At 39.8% G+C, this 13,953-nt stretch overlaps 1 protein-coding gene across 1 annotated transcript in view; it reads left to right on the top strand.

Moving 5' to 3' along the window:
- LOC128514921 (uncharacterized) overlaps positions 1–10,469 on the top strand; it is a 35,230-nt gene extending 24,761 nt beyond the window's left edge. The window contains exons 6-7 of the mRNA XM_053488836.1: positions 10,186–10,287; positions 10,455–10,469. Coding sequence (XP_053344811.1) covers positions 10,186–10,287; positions 10,455–10,469 — 117 coding nt within the window. The remainder of the gene's footprint in view (positions 1–10,185; positions 10,288–10,454) is intronic.
- The last annotated feature ends 3,484 nt before the right edge of the window (positions 10,470–13,953 follow it).

Below are 13,953 nucleotides of genomic sequence, written 5' to 3'. Positions count from 1 at the left end.
GGGAAGGACAGAAAGTGCACTTGCAGATCCGGGGGCAGTGCCACGCTGGCATACGGATACACAGCTAGCAACAGGTGGTGGTGGGCAGAGTGGCAGAACGGAGCATGCAGAAGCAGCGTTCCTGCACGCTCCATCATGACGGCGCTTCTTTCACTGTCGATGGTCGGCCTAGCCCCTCCCAGCTCTACATAGGTGCAGCCTCAGGTGGGAGTCCTCACTGACGTCCCTCGGCTGGGTGGCTTTCCCGACTGAGATCGGGGACCTTAACGCAGTCCTCCTCGCGGCCTTTTCCTCTTCGGCGGTGGGGACGCTTCTAGGGAAGGGACTAAACTCCGCACCCTGCTTTTATAATGCAGGGCAAGCCCGAGATCCTATTACTGTTAATTATCGCCAGTCGGTCCAAATAGGCGGCCCAGAGGTTGCGAGTGTTTCGCAAGACAAGAAAAAGATTTTTAATAAATTTTGACTTAAAAAAACTAACAAGTCCTGGTTTACGAGTACAGAGTATCATGTATCACGCATGCGCTTCTTGTTTTGACGCCGAGCGTCACGTGATCACAACTGAGCCAACATTTTTTCTCTCTCTTGTGCTGCGGAATTGTGGTTAATCGTTTCCCCTGCTGGGTCTTAGTGCTCGTCTCTTACTGGTATAATCAACATCCGTGCATTGTTTACTATACCACTGTGACCATGTGTGTGTGTGTGTAAAACATCTTTTATTTTGTGTTTGTATGTGTGTGTACAGCGCGTGTGTACTGTTTCTTATAACACACGTGTGGAGCCTTAGAAGACTGAGCGTGTTTTGGATCCCTGAAGAGATTCTGACGTGTCCTGACATTTGTGTATTTTTCAGTAACTTATAAACATATAAATGTCTAAAGTCTGATATAATTTTATTAAGCACAAACTGGGCTACAATAATATATAAGCAGCATGTATGTACAAGTTTGTATATTGGAGAAAAAAAAAAAACATTATGCGTGATTATTGAAAATAACAAAAAAGTCACTGAAATAAGACCACAAAACACATTAATGACAGAAAACAATACATTTATTTACATTTTCTAACACACTTTTTGTTTAGAAAGGCCGTATGCGAGGAAGCGTGAATGATCATGAATAATGCTGTAATTCACACCAGAGAAGACAAAGACCCGCATAATGAGCTGTATAATTACCCCTTTCAGTCAGGTGTGTGGAAAGTGTTACACAGAGAAAAGTGTTACAAGAAAATAATTAGAGGACAGAAACATATTTATTTGTTTGTGGTTTATTTAGAATAACTTAAGATTCACTTGCAAAAATTCCAGGAACGGTCCAAAAATAAATGCAAAAATAAAAATTAAAAAGTGCAAAAAGTGCAAACAACATTCAGGGTAAAATGGTGCAAACCAAAAACTGTAGAATATAAACTGTGCAAAAACATACATGCAGGGTTAAACTGCAACAGGAACAGTACAAAATAAAAACTGAAAAAAGACGAACAATTAGGGTAAAACAGTACAAGATTTAAAAAAATGTGCAAAAACATACATGCAGGGTAGGCATTGGTGGCAACAATGTCCAAGAAGTGTAGAAAAATCTTTCTGTACCACTTCATTGTTTTGTGCTGTGCAGTGTAGTACTGTAACAGCTAATCAGAGAGATCAACGTCCCACATGTGCTGGTTGTACACAGTCACAGGGTCAGGACATGGACATGTCTTTGTAGTCCATGTACCTTGTAATTTCACCCTCATCTTCACCGTGTCTACTGTATAAGCAGAATGGATGAAAGATACTTCTCGTCTGTCCATCCACTTCACAAATACAAGAGGTCCATCTGAACGGTGCTTGTGTGTCCTGATGTGAGGTGCTGGTGAAGGCAAGGGTGATGCAGACACATTCCTAAAAACAAATATTTAATAAAAAATATATATTAAAAAATGTTAGCATATACTGTTCAGAGTAAAGGGATGTGCAGTTAATAGGTATGGACGCAGAATATATACAGAGTGGCCCAAAAATCCACACTTCAACATGAAAAATATACACCTTTCTTCTGTAGGTCACATGACAGCATCAATGGTGGTGATACAACTAACATTTTTAGAGGAAAGATAATATAATACTACACACTGCTGCCATAATTCAATATGAGTTTTTAAAAAGGCCAAAGATAATAATTGTGAAAGTGTATAAAGCGTGTCGAAAGGTTGGGGCGTGCTGAAAGCTTTTCATGGTTGCACAAGTTGCCTGTTTAAAGGCTAATATTAAACGCTATTGCTCTTTCTAACGCGTTATGGTAATGCAGCCAACATAGTCCTCTATATTAAAATTCCATTCTTTTCCTGTAAAATATCGATATTACAAATATTCCTTTATAAACATTCTACTGCGTTGCCACGGGTTACTGACGTCATCCTCGCGTTTGAGTGATGGTCGTGGCTAAAAAGGATATATAGCTCCAACCGGAAACTAACAATAAAATGAATTGTTATACCTATTGAATAATTTTTCACGTCTAAAACTAATCCTTTCTGTAATACAAAAAGTTTTATTGTTGTATAATGAGAGAATAATAACGTTAGATTGATGTGCGCATCCCCAATAGAGCTCGAGCTGTATTCCTTCTAGCCTTAAGAATATAGTACCACAAGCTGTTTGTTCATAACATTTTTAATGAAATTTTAATATTTTTGGAATACTGTTAACATATTTTTAAAGTATTTATAGAATAATATTTTTCAGTGTTATTTGAAACAAGGGTTGAGAGAAATGTAATTTCAATTCTCTATATGTATGCACTGTACATGTAGCAGAATTAACAATAACGTTGACTTTGACATTGCCTGATAAGGACAAATATGGTTCATAAAACACCACAATAAAGAGGAGGAGTACAGTTTAGTAACCTTTGAAGTGGCACTTGTTTAGTAAACAGACACAATTTTAGCCAATAAAACATTTTATTTAGAGGCAGAGCTGCTCCGTTTAAGAGTGTACTCCACCCAACCTGTACACTCAATCTGCTCATTCATTCATTTATTTATGCTGTAGTAGCAGTCCATGGAACAGAATCCTTCAAACTCTCGGTCAGAATAAAATGACGAGGCCTAAAACATTTCACGAGGCCTAAAAACATCTGTAGCGCAAAACGGACACCGATACAAACTGCCAACCCTTACTTCGAGGGAAAACCTGTCTGTGTTTCTCCTCACAGTAATATGTCTGTCGACAACAATTAAACGAACAATTAAATGACAAAAATAAAGAAAAGAATTATTTATATTGACTAACCACACCAAGCCTTACCGCCGCCATGTTCTTCCACGCTAAAATAAAGCTACTTATATATAAATAGGATTACCGCTGATTGGCCAACGCAGAAGCTCCTTTCAACAATGAGAAACCCTTCGGCACGCCCCGACCTTTCGACACGCCCCGACCTTTCGACACGCCCCTACCTTTCGGCACGCCTATTGCTCCAGCATGCAGTTATCCCTACTTGCTTCAAAATGCTCCCGTTCGTCGTCACAGTCACACAGTCTTCTTCTGTGAAAAAGGTAAATAAACTCCTTCCACTGTCCAGAACATTCTAAAGAGGTTCCTCGGCTGTGTAGTGCGCGCAATCTTCCAAATGTGCAGAAAAACTCACTGAATCTGTGTGTGAACTCTGTGTTTTCAAGCCGGTCTGTGTGTGTGCGCGCACGTGTGTGTGTTTTTTTTTTTTTTTTTTCTTACGCAGGTGTCTGAGGGGCGTAGCCTTGTATGTAAACTCTCTCTCTCTCTCTCTCACCTTTACACCGCCCACTCCCTCTCTGCTTCACACACACACACACACACACACACTCTGCCCTACACAGAAACTCTTATTTTTACTTTATAGCAGTGATTCTGTTAGTATGCGCTCACACGAGTGTCATTAGTGATGTTCCTTGTTAATTTTCACGATAAAACAGTGTGATGTCAACCTTTATTTGGAACAAAAAAACACCAAGAATTAAAAGAAGTATACTGCAGAGACCTCGTGCAAAAGGAGGGATGGCACTTCCAAATTTCATGTATTATTACTGGGCAACCAATATAAGAGCGCTGTTATTCTGGTTAAATAATGACATTAATCCCCCTGTTTGGACAATTCTGGAGGGGGCCTTAGTTAGGCCCACTACTCTAATAGCATTATTGTGTTCTAAAATGCCATTTATTCAACCAATCTCTAGTTTGAGCTCTAATCCAGTTGTAATACATTCAGTTAAAATCTGGAATCAATTCAGACTAACGTTTTCCCTTAAAGAGTTACCACAGGCTGCCCCGATTGCTAAAAATTACATGTTTGTTCCGTCTATGATGGATGATGCCTTTAAAGTTTGGGCTAGAAAGGGTTTGGTCTTATTGTCTGAACTCTATATTGATGGAAATTTTGCATCCTTCGAACAGTTGGTACAGAAACACGACATTCCCAAATCAAATTTTTTTAGGTACTTGCAGCTTCGGAACTTTGTGGCCTTGAATTCTAATAATTTCCCATCATGCCCTCCACTTTCTTTATTAGATTCAATATTTGAATGTAAATCAGTCCAAAAACAAACTATACGCAGGATTTATAAAAATTCTCAATGTATGTATGATTCAACACCCTTAGACTTACTCAGAAATAAATGGGAGACAGATTTGGATGAGCCAATTTCAGTGGAAATCTGGCACAAAATAATAAAGGGAATTTTCTCATCATCCATTTGCCTTAGACATGCTGTAATACAATTTAAGATTGTGCATCGTCTACATTGGTCAAAAGTCAGACTCTCTAAGATTAAAACTGATATAGACACCACATGTGACAGATGCAGACAGGCTCCTGCAACTCTGCTGCATATGTTCTGGACTTGTCCAAGACTCTACATGTTCTGGACCAATATTGTTGAGACTTTTTCTGGAGTATTTGGAGAGATAGTAGAGCCAACTCCATTTGTTGCATTGTTTGGTGTGCCTCCAGAAAATACCAGTTTTAACCAAAGGGAAATTAAAATATTGGCCTTCTGTTCCCTTTTGGCTAGGAGATTAATCTTGACTAAATGGAAAGATTCTGATCCACCAACATTTAGCCGCTGGATAAGGGAAGTGATGTACTGTCTTAAACTGGAGAAAATTAGGTATACAGTTAGAGGGTCTACTGACACATTTAATAGTATTTGGCAGCCTTTCTTAACTTTTGCTGAGGGCATGAATGCAGATAATATAGTACCGTAAAGGAAGTGTGTGTGAAGATTACTTATTATTATTATTATTATTATTTTTTTTTTATGGACATCTGATTGTTATGGCATCCTTGTGTTTGTCTGGTGTTGGGGAGGATGGGGGGGGTTTGGTTTTGTGTTCTCTTTTGTTGTGTTCTGTTGTGTTTTTTTTCTGTAAAGTTTAAAAATAAATAAATAAACTTTGATAAAAAACACACACACACACACACACACACACACCCAGTCTGGTGGACTTCGGCTATTTGGGTCTCCAGACTTGGATGCAGGCAATCCCGAACTGACCATCTCACCAGCAGGATTTTTTTCCCCACTTTTGGGCTTTTTCAGGGCCTTAACATGCTCAAAAACTCATTAAAAATTGCCAGACAGGTTGGAATCTGCCAGAGACTTTGGGCCATGGGCGTGGCCCGAGGTCTTCAGGGGCCCTCACAAGAGATTAAGCTGCATAGTTCATACACACGTGAACATATGCACACAAAAGCCGTTACACATTTAGAGCTCATTGAGCCGAACAACTTTAACAACACCCGATGGATTTTGATCTTCTCCTCCTGGGGGATTTATACAACCGCCACCAAACTGGAATCTAAAGACATTGAGGATGTAAAATTATAGAGGGATCTCTCAAGCTGGTCAGCCCTAATAATGTCTTACACTTATGCTGAAAAGTGATTAATAACTTTCTGTGTGACATCATATTGAGTGACATCACGTTTAGTGGAATCACGTTCAGTGACATCATAGTACAGAGGAACATCATAGTGTGGTGCTTTGTTTTCAGCATCTGAGGCCTATTGTACACACGTACACCTCACAAATGTTAACACACACACACAAACACACTCATACATTATACAAATACACACTCACATCTCACACACTCACATCTTTTACACACACAGACACTCACATGCATAAACACACTTATATATAACACTTCAATTTAATTCAATTTTATTTATATAGTGCTTTTAACAATGGTCATTGTCTCAAAGCAGCTTCACAAAAATGAAAGAAATTCATTTTTTCAATATTAATTCACAAAAGAATTTTTTTTGAAATAAATAAATTTATTTATTGTGTGTGTGTGTGTGTGTGTGTGTGTGTGTGTGTAAGAAAAATGTGTCTAGATAATAATGAGATGAATTAATGAAATTTCTCTGATGAGCAAGCCAAGGGTGACGGCGACAGTGACAAGGAAAAACTCCCTGAGATGGCAATAGGAAGAAACCTTAAGAGGAACCAGACTCAACAGGGAACCCATCCTCATCTGGGTGATAACAGATAAAGATGATATAACACCATGTGTGTTATGCAGCTGAAAGTACAGTACAATATAACAGAAATTCTTTAAATTAACATGAAGTCCAGTTCAACATAGGGATGAGTCAGTAGGTGCAGAGGGCAGATGGGGTCTGGATCACTGGGAGCACAGGAGCAGGATGTGGAGCTCCAACCATAATAAGGCAGAATCCAGCTGGAGCTGGTCCTTCTCTGGATGCCTCAGGATCCTCGCAGGGTTGGCCTTTATCTACTAAGGCTGGTACAATCTCCAGATGCCTCGGGATGGGTAGAAAAGTACAGAACAGTTTAGCGTAGTTGCCATTCAGGATAGATGTACTGAAGTATGAAGTTATGGGATGAGTTACTTTTAAACTGGGAAACTGTGTCTGAGCCCCGAACACTATGTGGAAGGCTATTCCAAAGCTTTTATGAAAAAGCCCTAACCCCTTTTGTAGATTTTGAAATTCTGGGAATTACAAGAAGTCCAGAGTTTTGTGATCTTAAGATGTTTTTTTACATTTGGGCATTTGGCAGACACTCTTATCCAGAGCGACTTACATTTTTTTAATGACAATCTCATTACACATCTGAGCAGTTGAGGGTTAAGGGCCGCGCTCAAGGGCCCAATAGTGGCAACTTGGTGGTTGTGGGGTTTGAACCTGGGATCTTCCGAACCGTAGTCCAATGCCTTCATTTCCAATGCCAATGATAACTGTGTTATCACAAATGTTAACACTCACATCTGTGTCTCTCTCTCTCTCTCTCTCTCTCTCACACACACACACACACACACAACGCCCGCTCATTGTTGCTTGCAAATATATTATTCTATTTATGTTTAACAACTTTTTACTTTAATAACATTAAAAAAGAAAAAGGTGATTTTTATTGTAATACAGGAAAGTTGAAAGTCCTGTGCAGATGACTTTTCTTCTTAAGTGTAATTAATGTATTATGTTGGGAAAAAAACAAAAAAAACAAAGAGAGAATCTTGATCTCAATTCCCTTGAATGAAAATTCTGATTGACATTTTGTCAAAAATCGTGCAGCCCTAGATTGTCTGATCATTTCATATATTTTTTTTTTTTCTTCTTCTTTGTCTTTGAGCTGTTCCCTTTCAGGCGTCCCACAGTGAATCATCTGCCTCCATCTAACCCTGTCCTCTGCATCCTCTTCTCTCACACCAACTAACTTCACTGCATCCATAAATCTCCTCTTTGATCTTCCTCTAGACCTCCTGCATGACAGATCCAACCTCAGCATCCTTCTACAGATATATTCACAATCTCTCCTCTGAACACGTCTAAACCACCTCAATCTGTCGTCTCTGACTTTATCTCCAAAACATCTCACGTGGGTCTCCCTCTGTATGTGGATAATATATACACACACTGTATATACTGTATATCATCATCATCATCATCTTTAATTACTAATAGCCATGTATAAGGACAACACAAGCTTTTGTAATGTCACATCAGCACTTATACTTTTTTGTATTAAAATATGCATGTACATCTGAATAACACAAACATCTGTGAGCTACATAACTCAGTATTTTAGCCACCATGAGCTAAAGTGTTTGTGCTAAATAACATTATAGATAGTCGTGTCATGAGCTAACCAAAAACCAAATATATATTGGAGGAAAATTACACCACATTTACACCACAGCTGATTTTCAACAAACACTATATAAGACATTAGCTTAACCACCAAAAGCTAACATGTTTGGCTAAGCTACATGAGGCAGTATGTTAGCATGTTTAGCAGTGTTGTATACTTACACACTCTCACTCATCTTCTATACCGCTTTATCCTGTATTCAGGGTGACGGGGACCTGGAGTCTATCTCAGGCGCCTTAGGGCATGAGGTGGGGTACACCCTGGACAGGGTGCCAATCCATCACAGGGCACACACACACACACGCACGCACACATTCTCATTCACACACTATGGGCAATTTGGGAACGCCAATTAGCCTAATCTACATATTTTTGGACTGTGAAAGGAAACCAGAGTCCCCGGGGGAAACCCACCAAGCACGGGAAGAACATGCACACAGAGACAGGAATCGAGCCTGTGTTGTATACATACTAACCTAAACTATGTTACAGTGAAAGACAATGTTTTATATAAACTGGTCAAAGCTAAAACCAGGAAAAATATAATAATATAAGTTTTATATGATTAGAATAAGGATTATATAAGATTTAATAACTCACTCATGGTAACAGTTTACTGGATTCTCCTCCTCTGAGTCTCAGTGTTGTTCTGAGGTAAATCTAAACTCCTCCCACTGTCTCCCACAGATAAACTCCTCCCACTGTCTCCCGCTGATAAACTCCTCCCACTGTCTCTCACCGATAAACTCCTCCTACTGTCTCCCACAGATAAACTTTTCCTACTGTCTCTCACAGATAAACCCCTCCCACTGTCACTCACCGATAAACCCCTCCCACTGTCACTCACCGATAAACTCCTCCCACTGTCACTCACCGATAAACTCCTCCTACTGTCTCCCACATATAAACGTTTCCTACTGTCTCTCACAGATAAACACCTCCCACTGTCACTCACCGATAAACTCCTCCCACTGTCTCTCACCGATAAACTCCTCCTACTGTTTTCCACAGATAAACCCCTCCCACTGTCTCTCACCAATAAACACCTCCCACTGTCTCTCACCAATAAACACCTCCCACTGTCACTCACCGATAAACTCCTCCCACTGTCTCCCACAGATAAACTCCTCCTACTGTCTTCCACAGATAAACTCCTCCCACTGTCTTCCACAGATAAACCCCTCCGACTGTCTCTCACTAATAAACACCTCCCACTGTCTCTCACCAATAAACACCTCCCACTGTCACTCACCGATAAACTCCTCCCACTGTCTCTCATCGATAAACCCCTCCCACTGTCTCTCATCGATAAACTCCTCCCACTGTCTCTCACCGATAAACTCCTCCCACTGTCTTCCACAGATAAACCCCTCCCACTGTCTTCCACAGATAAACCCCTCCCACTGTCTCTTACCGATAAACACCTCCCACTGTCACTCACCGATAAACACCTCCCACTGTCTCTCATCGATAAACCCCTCCCACTGTCTCTCATCGATAAACTCCTCCCACTGTCTCTCACCGATAAACTCCTCCTACTGTCTTCCACAGATAAACCCCTCCCACTGTCTTCCACAGATAAACCCCTCCCACTGTCTTTTACCGATAAACTCCTCCCACTGTCTTCCACAGATAAACCCCTCCCACTGTCTCTCACCAATAAACACCTCCCACTGTCTCTCACCAATAAACACCTCCCACTGTCACTCACCGATAAACTCCTCCCACTGTCTCTCACCGATAAACCCCTCCCACTGTCTCCCACAGATAAACTTTTCCTACTGTCTCTCACAGATAAACACCTCCCATTGTCTCTCACAGATAAACCCCTCCGACTGTCTCTCACAGATAAACACCTCCCACTGTCTCTCATCGATAAACTCCTCCTACTGTCTCCCACAGATAAACTCCTCCTACTGTCTCCCACCGATAAACTCCTCCTACTGTCTCCCACAGATAAACTCCTTCCACTGTCTCCCACAGATAAACTCCTCTCACTGTCTCTCACAGATAAACTCCTCTCACTGTCTCTCACAGATAAACTCCTCCCACTGTCTCCCACAGATAAACCCCTCCCACTGTCTCCCACAGATAAACTCCTCCCACTGTCCAGAACATTCTGTAGAGCTTCAGAAACCTGTACAGCGTGTGACATCTTCCATGCAAGCAAAAATCTAACTGAATCTATCTGTGTGTGTGTGTGTGTGTGTGTGTGTGTGTGTGTTTGTGTTTGGGGGAGTGCCCTTGTCTATAGATTACCCAGAGTGGTTTCCGTGTGAATAGCGTGTGGGCGTGTCCTGTCTCAGGTCATTATCAGATAATGAAGTGAGTCAGAAAGACTGTCCCTCTCCTTAGATTCATATGGATTACATAAACTGAGAATATTTATTATTATTTTTTAAAATGTAAAAGTAGACACTTTAATCTTTCTATAGATATATTTCTCATGTCAGGAGCATTTTAAGTTCTTTTCACGGTTACCAAAATAATAAAAAATAAAAATGGTCCCCCTGGCGGGTCCGCAGACCCCTTTTGGGGGTCATCCAGCCCCATTTTTAAATGTTAATATAATTCTTTAGGGTCCTAATGAAAAGTAATATACTTTAATTTAAAATTCTCAATGGTTGTGTAAAAAAAACATTACTTTTACCTGGTAAAAACTAGCTCTGTTCTCAGCAACCTGTTTCAGTACATGTTTCTTTAAATGCTTATGATCTCTGCTAAGCCCGCCCCCCCAGTTCTGTGGGGCGTGTCTTCACAACACACGTGGGGTATAGCCACGGGAGTGTAGTACAGTGCGGGCAATGCTTTGTGGGTAATGCAGTCCAAACTGGAAAACGCTGGAATATAGAGCCTGAGCCTGTTTTCTTCAGTAGTTTTTGGTTTGATTTAAGTACGGAACCTACGCGGAAGTTTGTAATATCGCCTGACAACGCAAAAATTAAAAGAATGGACATGCATCGACCCGTTTGTCTTTCTCATCACTGCATGTGCATGAATTAACGGGCTGTTACGCTGCCGCGAGCAACAATAACAAAAGCGGAGAAGCTTACTGAGAGAGATACGGACGCGATGTGTTTACTGATGTGTTTACATGACTTCTTAATCTTCGACAGACATCGTTATAAACCATCTAACGTTGCAAAGGTAAGCATAATATAGTTTTCCGACTACGTACACAGTTTGCAACTAGACAATCACCTTAACCCTCTGAGGTCCGGGGTGATTTTGGGGCCCTTGAGATGTTTGGACATGCTCTGATATTTGTGCTTTTTTCAGCTACTTATAATATATTATTGACCAACCTGTATTTTTATTGTAATCAGCACAAACTGTTCTATAATAATACGTGACCAAAATGAATGTATGTGTTTGCATTTTTTAGGAAAAAAATATTATGCGTGGTTAGTAAGTTTTTTGAAAATAAAAGTAGCTTGAATAAGGCCATGAAACTCATACAGAACATTTGTTCACAAGACTTTTTGAGAACTGGGCTGGTGGACTAGTGTTTTTGCTTCAAAATGATGTAAAAATGATCTTGTTTACTTGCTCACAGAAAACAATATAGTGATTAACATTTTTTAAGTCACTTTTCAATTATGTAAAAGGTCTATGCGAGAAGGCGTGACTATCATTACTAATGCAGTGATTCACACCTGAGAACAAAAAGGTCTGCATACTGATCTGCATAATGAGCCATCAGACAGGTATGTGACTGAGAGAGCAGAGTTACAAGAAAGTATCTGAGGACAAAATAAGGTATATATTTTCAGTGTTTAGGTTATTTGAGAATGTATTTGACACACACAAAAAAACCTTAAGATTTACTTGTGAGTTCAGTTAAACAGTTTATTAGGTCTAAACAATTAAAGTTGACTTTTTAGCTGCATTACTGCAGTCATTCTAACAGAAAATATAGCTGTTATCACAAATTACACCTAAATTACATGTTAAAATATAAAAGTGTAAGAACAGTGCAAAAAAAACACTGATGACGCCAATAAGAACTTAAATTACACTTTCAGTTTCAGTCGTACAGACAAGATCTATATATTAATAAAATCTGTAAAGTGTCTACTTTTATTTGTATGCACACATGTTAAAAATAAAACTTTGTGCATTAATAAAATAAAGAAAATAAACCAGGTGCGCTGTCTGTCGCTTTGGTCTGCGTGAACTGCAGGGAGAAACACGTCATTAAAATGAACTGAAACTCAGCAAATACTCCACAGAGAGACACAAAATACATATCTATAGAAAGCTTAAATTGTCTACTTTTACATTTACCAATTCAACTCGTAAACAAATAATCTGTTTTTATGTAATCTGTATGAAAGTAAGGAGTGGTACAGATTCTCCTGTATCGGCTCATTACAGCTGATGTGATCCCGCCTCCCCGTGCGCGCGCTGTTCATGAAAGGTTCATTTCCTTACTTCCATACAGTCGAACCCGGACCCTGGAGGTACAGGGCGACAGTGCTAACCACTACACTAGAGATGAAACCCTGTCCTACACCTGGAACACTTAACAAGAACACACACTCTGTTACACTCCAGGATTTAAACAGCAGAGATGGAAAATTTAAGAGTTTTAAACAAATAAGCTTCTTTTCTCTTCTATAGCAATATTTAAATCTTTAATCTTTTAATATATTAATTATTGGGTAATAATTTAAAAGTTTTCTGATTGCTTTTGATGTTTAAATCATGTTTTCCATACTGGTTACAGCTCCATGGAAGAAATACTGATTCATAAAGTCTGTTAGATTAAACTAAATCTAATCACTATAAATTGATCGATATGTGATCTTTTCCTTTTCCTTTTTTGACCCTGGTGTGCTGGAATATATAAACAACCAGGTTATTATTATTATTATTTTTTATCAAACATTCTGATAATGTTTTTGTTGTTGTTTTAATGTTATGGCTGATTGGTGTATCTCACTGTTGCTTTGGACAAAAATTAAATGGCTATTATAATTGAAATCTAAGGTATAATTTACCACCAGTCAGATGGTTCGAGAGACTGTTGTCAGAGAGGACTGCTGCTCCAGCTCCTCTAGGATGCAGGCCGTAAATATGGTAGAGCCTAGGACACTCCCACAAAACATTGAAGTTATCAACAAGGGGTCATTAGTAGCAAATAATCTACTGAACCTCTCAATTCCTTGCTGAAATGTGGGAAGCGGTCCTGATATGATGAACCTTATCATGGGTAATATGCTGCGGACCTTCTTAACCAGGCTCCTGAAGTCCTTCTTCAGACTCTCGGTCTGCCTCAGCCTGGGGTCAGCATGGAGAACCACAACTCCAATGTTATCTTTCAGGGCCGTGGGCACCTGGGCAGCTACATTAAGAACACTGGCACCAGGTAAACAGCGAGTGCTCATCTTACCTTTAGCCGTGGTAGCACGGACGGTGAAGTCTCTGATGATCAGCGTGTCATGTACCATGCTCCATCAGAGGAGCTACAGTAGTTAATCAATTGGAATGGTTATTACCGTTGCGCTCACCGCCGTGTAAAAACGTCAGCGGCCAAAATAAATCAGTTGCATTTCAAAGTCATTCGTAAAATGGCCGCCAGGTGGCGCAAAGTGACATTTTCGCTTATTGCAATAAATACAATAGTGACTGTTATATAGCGTATCTCTGTATCTGTTTATTGTTATTTAAGTTCTGGATTATTTTAAGTACTTTACACACATTGTTGGGTTGCTCATGTTGGCTCATGTGAGATTTTTACAAATGAACACCTGGTTGGGTTATTTTGACCCAACAACTGGTTTATTCATTATTCTTTTGTTT

Source organism: Clarias gariepinus, chromosome 27 (assembly GCF_024256425.1).
Source record: "Clarias gariepinus isolate MV-2021 ecotype Netherlands chromosome 27, CGAR_prim_01v2, whole genome shotgun sequence".
Classification (NCBI taxonomy): Eukaryota; Metazoa; Chordata; class Actinopteri; order Siluriformes; family Clariidae; genus Clarias; species Clarias gariepinus.
The sequence above is the reverse complement of the archived record's forward strand: the minus strand, read 5'-3'. Positions and strand labels throughout refer to the sequence as shown.